Consider the following 11,767-nt stretch of genomic DNA (forward strand, 5'->3'; position numbering starts at 1 on the left):
TGGCATGAGGCACCATTCGAGAAGTCCCACTGGATGACAGCAGGATGGAGAGGCACTGTCAGCTCTCTGGGATAGTCCAGTCCCAGCTGAGCACCGCTGGGAATAAACACTGTGGAACCTATGAACCACCCCGCTGAGTCTGGTCAACTAGACGCAGCACTGCCTGCCACATGCCAGGTAGTATATTAGCTACTGGGATGACAGTACTGAAGAAAACCAATGAAAGGTTCTTCTAACTGCATGGAGTGTATCAATTGTTAGGAGCAATCCAAGAAATGCAAATGAAAAAGAGATTTTAAAAATCTATTATGTTAATAATAGAGCAAAAACCCCAGCAATCTGGAGACCTTACAAAAACAGTCTGCAATGAAAATGAAGCCTCCTGCTTTCCAAGGGCATGCATTCACAGTGAAGACATTTTGTGACAATCCTGATGCTTTCCATACAATTTCTGCTTTGAAAAAAGCAGTTCATGTAGACAAGTCAACTCCCTCTCTGGGGTCAAACAACACTGTCTTCTGGAGTTATGGGATTACATAAAATAAAATATTGTGATTAGTACTCTAACCTTTACCACTGAGGGAGGAACTCAAGACTGGTTTCTATTCTACCCAGCCAGACCTGCAAAATAGCCCAGGACATCCATTCTCCTCTAGATACTCAAATGTTCCCCAATGGACTCAGTAACAGTTTAAAAACTCATGTCTGAAAAACCTGAAAGTGAAGACATATAATCCAGTACAACATGAAAGTGTATAGAGAACATGTTTGCTTCCCCACATAAAGGAGGATCTATTTGGGAAACTCAAGGCTATGACTTTTATTGCATCAATTGATGTGGTATACACCTTGTCATATGATCTGCATATACCCTTTGCAACCGTGGAGAAGGAAAGAAAGGCAAGACTTTCAGTGCACCTGTGTGGAGGGGAGACTGGAGATTTTAATAAAACACCATGGACTTGTCAACCTTAGAACTGATGGTGCTAATAAAGAGAATCTCAACTTTTTCCAAGTGGCTGGGTTGAGATTCTGCTAGTTAATTATTACATGTTTTCAACATAAATAACAAATCTAAGAAGAAACTTTTAGCAAAATGCACTGCATTTACTTAATCTTCACACTGCACAGGGAATACTGTGGCATGGTAACTGAACATTTTTAAATGATTCCAATTGAATTAACAGATTTTTAGCTTTAATTTGAATATATTTAAATTTGAAATAAACCAGTGACAATAGTAAAATGATTACTTTTAGTTGTGACTACCTATCACAAAATGAATAAAAATTAATGAGTCAGTGTGAGTACATGATGGATTATTTGCAGCTGTTTGAAAGGCCCAATAGATGGTGGAAATTCAGATATTATTTCATGACATATTAAGACAGGGAAACAGAGAGAAACGTTGACAGGACTATGTAACATCTTCATGTGAATTCATGCAGACAAGGACAGGACAGGAAGATTGAAATGCAGAAGATAAGATGATATTGGGGAATATTTCCTTTGCTGTTTCCCCATTGTATGGTAACTTACAGTCAGAACAAGATTCATATAATTAAAAAAATAGAGTTTATGTATTTGGCTATTCCTGCGGCAGTGAAATTAAAAATTAAATTAATGTAAGTTGTCAATTCTTTTCCTGAAATGTGATGAGAGTAGAAAATTAGCATGAGTGTTTTGAGTCTTCTCTTACTTAGTAAGATGGATTTAGTATCCTAAAGAGAGGTAAACAAGGGTGTATTAAAAAACCTTATCAAACCCACGATTGGAAGTACTTCTATCTTTACAATCTTTATGACCTTAAGCTTTTTCACACTTAGCTAAGATACGTAAAATGAGAGGATATTAATGTTTGAGCTGCTAAATATGCACATTTGTGGTGATGGCCCCGAGATGTAACAATGCACTTGTCACTTGCACAATTTCATAAAGACACATGCTGTCATATGATCTGAATAAAATCACATGTTTAGGGAATCCCTGTCAGGTTTCCTTACACCATAACTGCCCCCATGATCTACATGTGTGCATGCTCAACTTGTTTTGGCTTCTTGGAAGTTAGGAAAAAGCTACATTTTAGACTGTGGGCAATTCGGGACCCTAAGTATAATTCAACCCTTCTCTCTTCCTCACATGTACAGGGGACTAATGGAGTGACTGGAAATAGCTACCCAACCAATGAGTTCGAAGCCTCTGCTACTTGTCTGAGCACATTCAGTTCCCCTTTCCTCTCTCACTCCACTTCTTTCCATGATCCTTCCACCCACACCTGTAACATCCACTGAAATTCTTCCTGTAACCCCCACCGTCATGGAGAGAGAGCATACAACACGGAGCCTACCACTGGACACATGAGACCAACATATTTTTTCCTTGTGTTTCAACTTATGAGATATTTAAGATGTATGTCAAGATGATTTAATATACAGTTACTGTGAGAATGGATCCCTGTCTTCTAGTTAATTAATATAACCATTATGCCTCATACGTATATTTTGAAAATTTTTTTGGTGAGAACTCTTGACTTCCAATCTCTTTGCAGATTTCAATTACACAGCACAGTGTTATCAACTACAGATATTTTTGTTAACATTTGCTGAGAAGTTCCTTTTAAAAATATGCTCAGGAGGGGTGCCTGGGTGGCTCAGTGGGTTAAAGCCTCTGCCTTCAGCTCGGGTCATGATCTCAGGGTCCTGGGATCGAGCCCCGCATTGGGCTCTCTGCTCAGCGGGGAGCCTGCTTCCCTCTCTCTCTCTGCCTGCCTCTCTGCCTACTTGTGATCTCTCTCTCTCTCTGTCAAATAAATAAAATCTTTTAAAAAAAAATATGCTCAGGAAAACCAGCCGTGTTCTTATTCTGGTCCATATATATATATATATTTTTTTTTTTTTTCCCCTATCTGGAATGGCTTTGTACTGTATTACTTTAGGTTAACTTGAACTACATTCTACAAATTCCCTTTGCTGTATATTTCCAGCATGGTATTGGACTCAGTGAAGATGTGTGCATTATGTAGAAGGCAGAAGTGAAGGCACACACTTCAGTATGCTCTAAAGGATGAGGAAAGGTGGGGCCTCTTGCTGCTTATACAGGTTGTCACGGAGGTAATGGGTTATCATGGCGGGGTGGAGGTGGCAGCCAGACATGCAACTTTTTAAATTGCTGTGTCCTTCACTACATCCTAAGCCAGGTTTTAGAACAGTTCCAGGGTAGGGTGAAGGGCCCCAGCTGATCCGACAGCCACCCATGTGACCAGAGATGGAGCTGATAAAACATAAGCATATATTCCAGTTTGTCTTCATCTTCTCCGGTTCGTCCACACAGGTTTCGCTGTGCCCAGTCTGTCCTTGTAAACTCATTTGCCTTGTTCTCTCCCACTTCCTGAGTTCAGGCACCAGAACCAGAAGCAGGAGTCTTAGATAGACTTGTCCAACCAACTTCCACACTGACGTAATATATACTAAACTGGATGCCGTATTCTGGATCACTGCCAGTGGGTCTGTGTGGTCTGATCACACTTGACTTATACACTACTATGGACACGTGCCTCCAAGACTGTCCACCCAATAGGTGGGGGCCAAGTCAATGGTCCCTACCTATTCACACCCATGTATAGGTCCCCGTCCACATAGTTTTAGGGTTGGCCTCATGCAACCAACAGAATAAAACCCAAGTGACAGTATGCCCCTTTGGAAGCCAGAGGGGATAATGGGCACTGTGGCTTCCTGCTTGCTCTCCTTCTTTCTGGGATTACTTTCCCTAGGAGGAAGGCAGGTGCCACATCGTGAGGAATCCTAGGGAAAGGCTTACACTTGGAGAAACTGAGGCGTCTTGACAACAGCCATGTGAGTGACCCTGGGAGCGGATGCTCTAGCCCCTGTCCAGGCAGAGGTAACTGCAGCATCAGCCTTGGCTTGATGCTAACCTCATAAGGGATTCTGAGCCAGAGCCACACAGCAAACTCACTCGCAAATTCTTGAGCTTCAGAAACTCTGAGTTGATAAATGTTTGTTGTTTTAAACCATTACGTTTGGGGGATTTGCTATGTCACAATAGATAACAAATTATCAAATATTGCTATCAAAACCAAAGTCTAATTAAAAAATCCAAATAATTCTCAAATCCCAGAAATCTTGTCACAACTTTTAAACATATTACTTGTTTACCAAAAGAACTCTCGGAATCATCACAAGATGAAATAAAAATAGACTTGTGCCCTAGATGATCATTAAGAAAATTCTTAAGACACTCTACACACATACAACACCATGAAATGTTTTCTTAGTAAATAAATCACAGTTTTTTTAAACTAATTACTAAGATAAAGTTCATTTAAAAGTAATCATTTCAAATGCTTAGTAGTAGGGAAAACAAAACAATATGAAAACATTAAAAAAAAAAAAAGCACCAAAAAAATCTCCCAAAACCTTAGGATCAAAATGCTTAAGACAAATTTGCAGGATTTTAGACCTCTTATTTGGGTTTCATTATACTCCACTTAAAATTGAATAAAATACCATAGTTACTTAGCACTCTGATGCCCACTGCCTAAACATTCCCCTTCAGGCTGCTATATTCTATATTAGAACTCAATACCCAGTGCAATTTCTGCTAATATTTCAATTGCCTAGCTTTTATGTAATGCCACAGATAACAACCCTCATAAAAAACCAGGAAGTAAAAAAAAAAAAAGGAAAAGAAAGTCAAATTAACTTCTTACATCAGTGAATAAATTTGACTAAATTGAGAATGTATCACCTCAGATTCATTATCATTCAGTTAATTGACTCCTTTAATCAGTTTTTTACAACTTTTCAGAATGGTTTAAGGTGGTGGGGGGATGACTTCAGATCTTTCAAAGAAAATAAAGCCACTCCGCAATATTGCAGGAGGTGACTGCTTTCGTTGGTTACCTATTCTGCATGGAAGCCGACCCCAAGCCTCCTACTTTCCTTGTCTACCACCTGTCTCTGTTGAATGTGCCTAAGGAGTTAGGATACTTAAAGACCACGTCAAAAACAAGTATCAACAAAGTCCTCTAAAATAATGCAGTCACAGTAACTTAATCTTTATAGGCATTTAAATATATCTTTATTATTTCACATAATAAAAACGGTAATACTTTTTATAAAGGAGATGGAAATGGGAAGGTTTAATAATGTGTGTCTTTCCCACCCTCTTTCTTTCCTGAGGAATACACACTTGCAGTCTGGTAACTGTCTTTCACTTACACAACTATTGTCCTATTTACACAAACAAGTGAATACATACACAGGCATAAGCAACCCAGCCACAGGTACAGGTGTCAACCAGGCGTGTGTGTGCATGTATTATGTCAGATAACTTTATGTCCCCATGTATAAATGTGGAGTTTCTGACTTTCCAGCCAGAAGATAGGGATGATTTTATTTTTGTTAAGAGCCATAGGCACTTTTGGAAAGGTAAAACACTACCTGCTGTCTCTTGTGCTATGTGTAGAATTTCGTAAAAATGAAACAAGCAATTCCTGATTGCTACATGCCATGTCAATATATTAGCTGCTGCTTCTGTTCCTGGTTTCCATAGAGTGGTTTTACAGCAAAACTTGAGAAAATTGGTTTTGACGTTGGTATTTTATAATGCACAGGAACTCAGTGATGATAGTTTACAGCAGATACCAACAACCAATGGAATGGGAACTACCAGAAATCTCTGAAGCCTCGCTCAGAAGCTTGCCACGTTGCCTCCCAATGTTACCAATTTCTTCCATCTTTGGTATTTAGGAGCCTTATTCCATTCACAGATCATCGATCTCTCTTAATAAATTCGTTCTCTATTATTGCACCCAAAATTGCCCTGATACTTAGGGTCTTCAAATAACACTTAGGATGTCACGATTTCTGTGGAACAGGAATCCAGGCACAGCTTAGCTAGATGACTTGGCTCAGGGGCTGTCACAGGCTTCAAAGTGTCAGCTAGAGTGATCATCATCTCCTGGCTGGAATAGGGAAAGATCTATTTCCAAGCTTATTGGCACTGCTGTTGTGCGCAAGCAGTTCCTCTCTGGATGCTGACCAGTGACATCCTGGGCTGTATTTTATTATTTAATTTTATTGTTAGAAGTCACCAGGTACAGGCTATGCAAGATGAATGGATTACAGAGGAAGGGGGTATCAGGAGATGAGGGCCACTTTAGAGGTTGTCCACCACACCATTATCTCCCTATCTCAAAGAGGCCTTATTCCCCAGGGAACTGTTTAGAGGCCATTTGCGCTAATAGTTAAACAAAAGCAGCTTTTAGTTAAAAAAAAAAACAAACCTTTTCCTCTTCATTTTTATCCATCTAATCTGATCTAAACCTAGACTCTTATGTGTAATCAGAAGCTGAAAATTACTGGGAATATGTTCAAATTCAAATTCAAATCACTTCACTTATTAATTTGGTTTTTAAAAAATGTTTTATCATTTTATTTTTCAAATTAAAAGTCACTGAGTTGATCAAGTCTTTTTAGTATTTTTTTTTAGTGTTTTTTTTAATCAGGTATAGTTATATAACATTTTGCATTCCTGATATAGCTCTTGTACCCTACTGCTCTCTCTCTCTCCCTCTCTGCCCTACTCCTTCCCCCTCCCCTGGCCATCCCCCTATCAATTTCACCATTAGTTTGTAAGTTTCCCAACTTTTTGCTAAGAACCAACTTCTGGCTTTGGTAATCCTCTATTTTATGTATGCATTCCTACCGTTAATTAGCCTTCTTATTTCTCTTTCCACTTTTCTTTGGGCTTATTTTATATTCATTTATTTAACTTCTTAAAATAGATGTTTTGCTCACTAATTCTCAGATCTAAAAAAATATTCATCTTGATGGTATCACAACTCTTACAATCATATCCCAGCTCAATAAATAGAATGTTACCAAGTATATCAGAATTTCCTTTCTACCTTCTCCCAGTCGGTAAGCCTTTCCTGCTCTCCAAAGGTAAGTTTTACTAGGCCAGGTCAGAGCAGCATTTAGTCTAGGGTTAAGTTTCCCCATAGTTGAGACAAAATCCTTCTGAGTAATCCCCTTTCATCCTGTGAATTACATTTTCCCAGCCTGGTTGATGGGAAGCAGCACTATTCTGGAAACTGTAAGAGATCTGAGCACTGTTCCCTGCAATCCTCTCTGATGGTTTTTCCCATGGCCTATGGTAGTTGTCTGACATGCAAGTAGACATCAGTACTCTTGAGGACCAATTGAGGGGAACCCCCTAACAATTCTTTGTGCAGCTACTTCATCTCCTTTAGTATGTCCTGCAAACCCCAGCCACCTCGTTCTTCCTGGACTCGTAGTCCCATCTCCAAAATACAAAAAGTCTAGCAAGTTCTACCTGGATTCCCCTCCCTGTACCATGGTTTGGACAGTCTCTCAAGGCAATAACCTGGGATAATCACAGAGCTCACCATGCTTGTCTCCCACTTCTCAGGAATCAATGTAATTTACTGCCTGGTATCCTATGTCTTCAAAACCATTTTTTAAAATTGATTCTGAAGTGTTTCTGGTAAAAGAATAAATTCTGTCTCTGACTTCACCTTAAAAAGTAGAAGTCCCAGAGGACCTAGTAAACATTTTAAGGAATATTAAACTAATTTTTCCCTGTTTCCATATTATAATGAATCTTTAGATTTGTGTTATTTCCAGTAACTCTACACCAATGTGTCACTCAAAGACAATTGCCATTTTAACAGCTGAGGTGTATCTCTAGCATCTTACATCTCAAGGCCAGTTAATCTTTTAAGAGGATGCTATCTTTCAAGAAATGATTAGTGCTATGGACCTTCCTCTTGGAAATAAAATGTACTAAAATCTAAACTTATGTGTTAAATATCAAAGAACTCAAGGATCTATAGAAGTTTTAACACAAATCCTAATGTGAGAAGATCTTCTGGGCCATTTAGCAATTGTGGAGGACAATACCATTTCTCTGATCTCTAACCTACCATCTGCCATTTTTATGTAAAAATGCTACTCTTCCTTATGCAATGGAGGTAAGCCTCATTCTTATATGAATAGACAGTTAAAGAAGTACTTGAAAAAAACTTTCAACATGAAAGAGACAAAAGTAAACTCAAAATAAAAATGAAGTAGGAAACAAGATAATGCAGGAAAAGGAAGAAATTTCAAACAAATATAGTTAATATCTTCAGAAAATCAGAGCAAATGTTGATGAACTAACATTCACTGGAGGCACTGTGTACACGGAACCAGAAAAGAATGCATATGAAGAAGGATATGAAGAAAAATGATGTCTTAGAAATAAAAAATTACAGCACCAACGTAGAAATGCAATAAAATAAAGTCAATAAAAACTCCCCCAAAGTAGAAAGAAGGCAAGGAGGTAGAAAGTAGGAGAGAACTGGTAACATGATCAAAGAATCAAATCAGAAAGTTCATATCTGGCTTGTAAAAGTTTAAAAAAAAAAAAAGTGCAAGAGAGACAAATGCCATGTTAGCTCAAAAGTAAAGGCAGAACTATCACATTAATGGACCCACTGAGCCCATATACTACAAGATACTACTACAAAAAGGAGAAAAGAAAAACTTAAAAAGCATTCAAGAAGAAAACCAAAACTAAGCCAAGAGCAACAGCACATAGAGCAGGTTAACTACATAAAGTTGGAGATTATGGCACAGAAATTCCCAGTACTAACATCTGGAAACTAGAAGACAACTTGGGGATGCCTTCAGGATTCTGAAAAAAATGATATTCAAGCTAAAATGTTATAATGACATTAAAATGGCAACAAATGTCAAGGTAAAATAAAGAGATTTTCACACTTACAGAAATAATTCACCCTCAAAACAATTTTCCTTCCATGGAAACTCTCAGGAACCTAATGGGGGATGTAATTTACCAAAAGAAGGTAACACACCAAGAGAGAACAAGACATGACTTCTGGGAGCCAGGAAGCAAGTCATGTAAGATGAAAAGCAGAGAATTTCTATAATAAAGGTAAAGGGAAATCTCAGGTCGACTCTTATACAGTATGCTAGTTGTGAGTGAACTTTATAGAGGTCACCAGTGAAGACGTCTCCATAAAGAAAAAAGAAATGTTTCATGAACGATATTGCTAAAATACATTTTACAGAGCATATAGAGCATGTGGAAAGGATTACCAGTAGGTACATTTAAAAAAGCAAATAAAAGATGAAAATACTTTTCTGTAGGATAATCAGAAGCTTTACAAGCAAGGATCCATTATCATTATATATTATTTGTCTTAGTAATGGAAAATTTTTGTAATGTCAAAATAACATGAATATTGAGTTACCCCGAAATTGTGATATAATGCAACTGGAAAAAGGAAAGGAGGGAAAATTGGAGGGAGGTGAGATAAGGTGAAACATTAAATTCTCAATGGCAGGGGCACCTGGATGGCCTTTAGCTCAGGTCATGATCTTGGGACTCTGGGATCAAGCCCAGCATCAGGTTCCCTGCTCAGCACGGAGCCTGCTTCTCCCTCTGCCTCTTTCCTCCACTCATGCATGCTATCTCTCTCTCTCTCTCTCTTTCTCTCATGAATGAATGAATAAATAAATAAATAAATAAATAAAATCTTTTTTAAAAAATTAAATTCTCAATGGCCATAACAGGAAAGTGATACATAAGTTATAAGATGGATAAATCAAGGCATGCATATTTAGAAATATGGAGATAAATAAGAGAATGTTATGAATTGTAAGGGACTGCCTCTAGAGGTGCAAGGTATAAAGACAGGGAAAAGGTGGAACAAGCAGTTACACTTTTGGTTTTTGTATGCCTTTCAGATTATTTGCTTTTGTTAAACTATGTAAATGTAATATATTTATAAAATCGTAATTATCACACACACACAAAAACCAAGATGGAAGAGATGTTGATACTTCAGTCCCATGTCCTCTTGTCCCAAATAAATCACCTGGGATTTTCGGTAGATGATGCCCACACCCTCTGACAGCTCCCTCTCTCAAGAGCTTGAGTGGCAGATCTCTAAGAGTTTTCTAGACAGCAAGGGATAAAACAATGGGTAACTGCGGAATCCCTGATACACCTGGTCCCATATCTCAAACTATGGGTATGATTAATGGTGTTAAGATGTTCCTGCTTCTTATTCATCTAGACAGAGGGCTCTGAGGCATGTTTAGCGTGTTATCTCAGATGGTCCTCAGCACCTTGAGCTCCAGTGGAACATAGCAAACACCTAACTTTAATATACTCTGCTGGCTTTTCTCACTTTCCTTTCTTATCCTTCCTGGGATCACCTCTCAAATAAATTACATGCCCCAAGGTCCTTTCCTTGCTGTCTAATTTTTGGGGAGCCCAAACCGAGACACATGACTAAGAGATGTTCATTAATACTGCTGATTTATACGCTTCCATTTATCCCCTTCTTCTTATTAATTATTGTAAGCTTGCTCTTGAGTTGGAGCGATTACAAAACTCAAATGACATACTAAGGTCTGTAGAACCCTAAGGATCATAAAGATAATTTATGACACGTGATCAAGAATTCCAAAGCAGAATTCAAAGCTGAGCATAGCAAGTCAGTCACAGCATCGTGCCGTAGGTGAGACGGACCTGTAAATCCCCGGAGCGAGGTTCTGCCTACTCAAGGCTGCTGCTACCACCACTCTTGTGCGGAGATGATGAGTGAAGCCAACCACACCATGGATGATGACCAGGAGGCAAACCCTTCCAATGAGGATGTGGACGGGAAGAAGCCAGAAGAACACATTAAACTCAAAGTCATCAGAGAGGATAGCAGTGAGGTACATTTCAGAGTGAGAATGACAACACATCTGAAGAAACTCAAAGAATGCTATTGTCAAAGACAAGGAGTTCCAATGCACTCATTTCGATTTCTGTTTGATGGTAAGAGAATTGCTGACAACCACACCGCCAAAGGGCTAGGAATGGAGGAAGATGATGTAATTGAAGTTTATCAGGAACAAAACGGGGGTCATTCAATGATTTAGGTATCCTTTCATCTTTTTTTCCTTTACCCTCAATCCTTTTTTATTTTTAAAAATAGTTATTTTGTAATGTGGTGTTCAAAATAGAATTGAAAACTGGCACCACATCTTGTTAAACTATCTGATAATTTGAATTCTGTTGACCATTTTTCACTATCACTTTTTTTCACTGTGCTGATTTTTGGAGATCAAACCTCAGCCTCCTTCATATATTGCCTTCTCTTTTTAAAAAAATTACACGTATACATGGAGAGGCCAGGACTGTGCACTGTTATGCTTTTGATAAATAAGATCAACCAATGCCAGTGTTAAAAATTTCTCGTTAATGGGCCCTACCGTTCTAACATGTTACTGCTACATTTGTGGACTATGACTTTCAGCGGGAGATGGAAGTTTTTCAGAGAACTGAACTGTGGAAAATGATCTTTCCTTAACTTGAAGCTACTTTTAGAATTTGAGTGTCTGGACCAAAATAAGAGCACTATCAGGCTGGAGCTGAGATAACAGCAATGGTGAGAGTAATGATTAACCCCAAAGATGGCTTCACTAAGGAGAAAGCAGTTTAAGATAAAAGAAAAGTCTCATCAGAAGATCCCAGGAAAGTCCAAATTTCCATTAGCAGTTAATAAACTTATTCATGCAGAAGTGTATTCAATATAACACTGCTCTTTTTTGTTTTATTTGTACTTTATGGCCTGGGGTATGGGGTTTTTTTAAAGGTTTTATTTATTTATTTGGGAGAGAGTGCACCTATGAATAAGAGGGAGGGGAAAAAAGGAGGAGGGAGA

The 11,767-nt window shown here is 38.4% G+C and overlaps 1 protein-coding gene across 1 annotated transcript; it reads left to right on the forward strand.

Moving 5' to 3' along the window:
• The first annotated feature begins 10,673 nt into the window (after positions 1-10,673).
• LOC116857856 (small ubiquitin-related modifier 1-like) lies at positions 10,674-11,199 on the forward strand. Its single transcript, XM_032842315.1, has one exon. The coding sequence runs from the start codon at positions 10,674-10,676 to the stop codon at positions 10,980-10,982; it is 309 nt and encodes a 102-aa protein (XP_032698206.1). The 3' UTR covers positions 10,983-11,199.
• Positions 11,200-11,767: the final 568 nt, after the last annotated feature.

This window comes from Lontra canadensis, unplaced genomic scaffold (assembly GCF_010015895.1).
Source record: "Lontra canadensis isolate GAN:19392208 unplaced genomic scaffold, GSC_riverotter_1.0 scaffold127, whole genome shotgun sequence".
Classification (NCBI taxonomy): Eukaryota; Metazoa; Chordata; class Mammalia; order Carnivora; family Mustelidae; genus Lontra; species Lontra canadensis.

Bases quoted from the DNA above. Each gene is read 5' to 3' on its own strand.
- LOC116857856 (XM_032842315.1), top strand. From the start codon at position 10,674: ATGGATGATGACCAGGAGGCAAACCCTTCCAATGAGGATGTGGACGGG.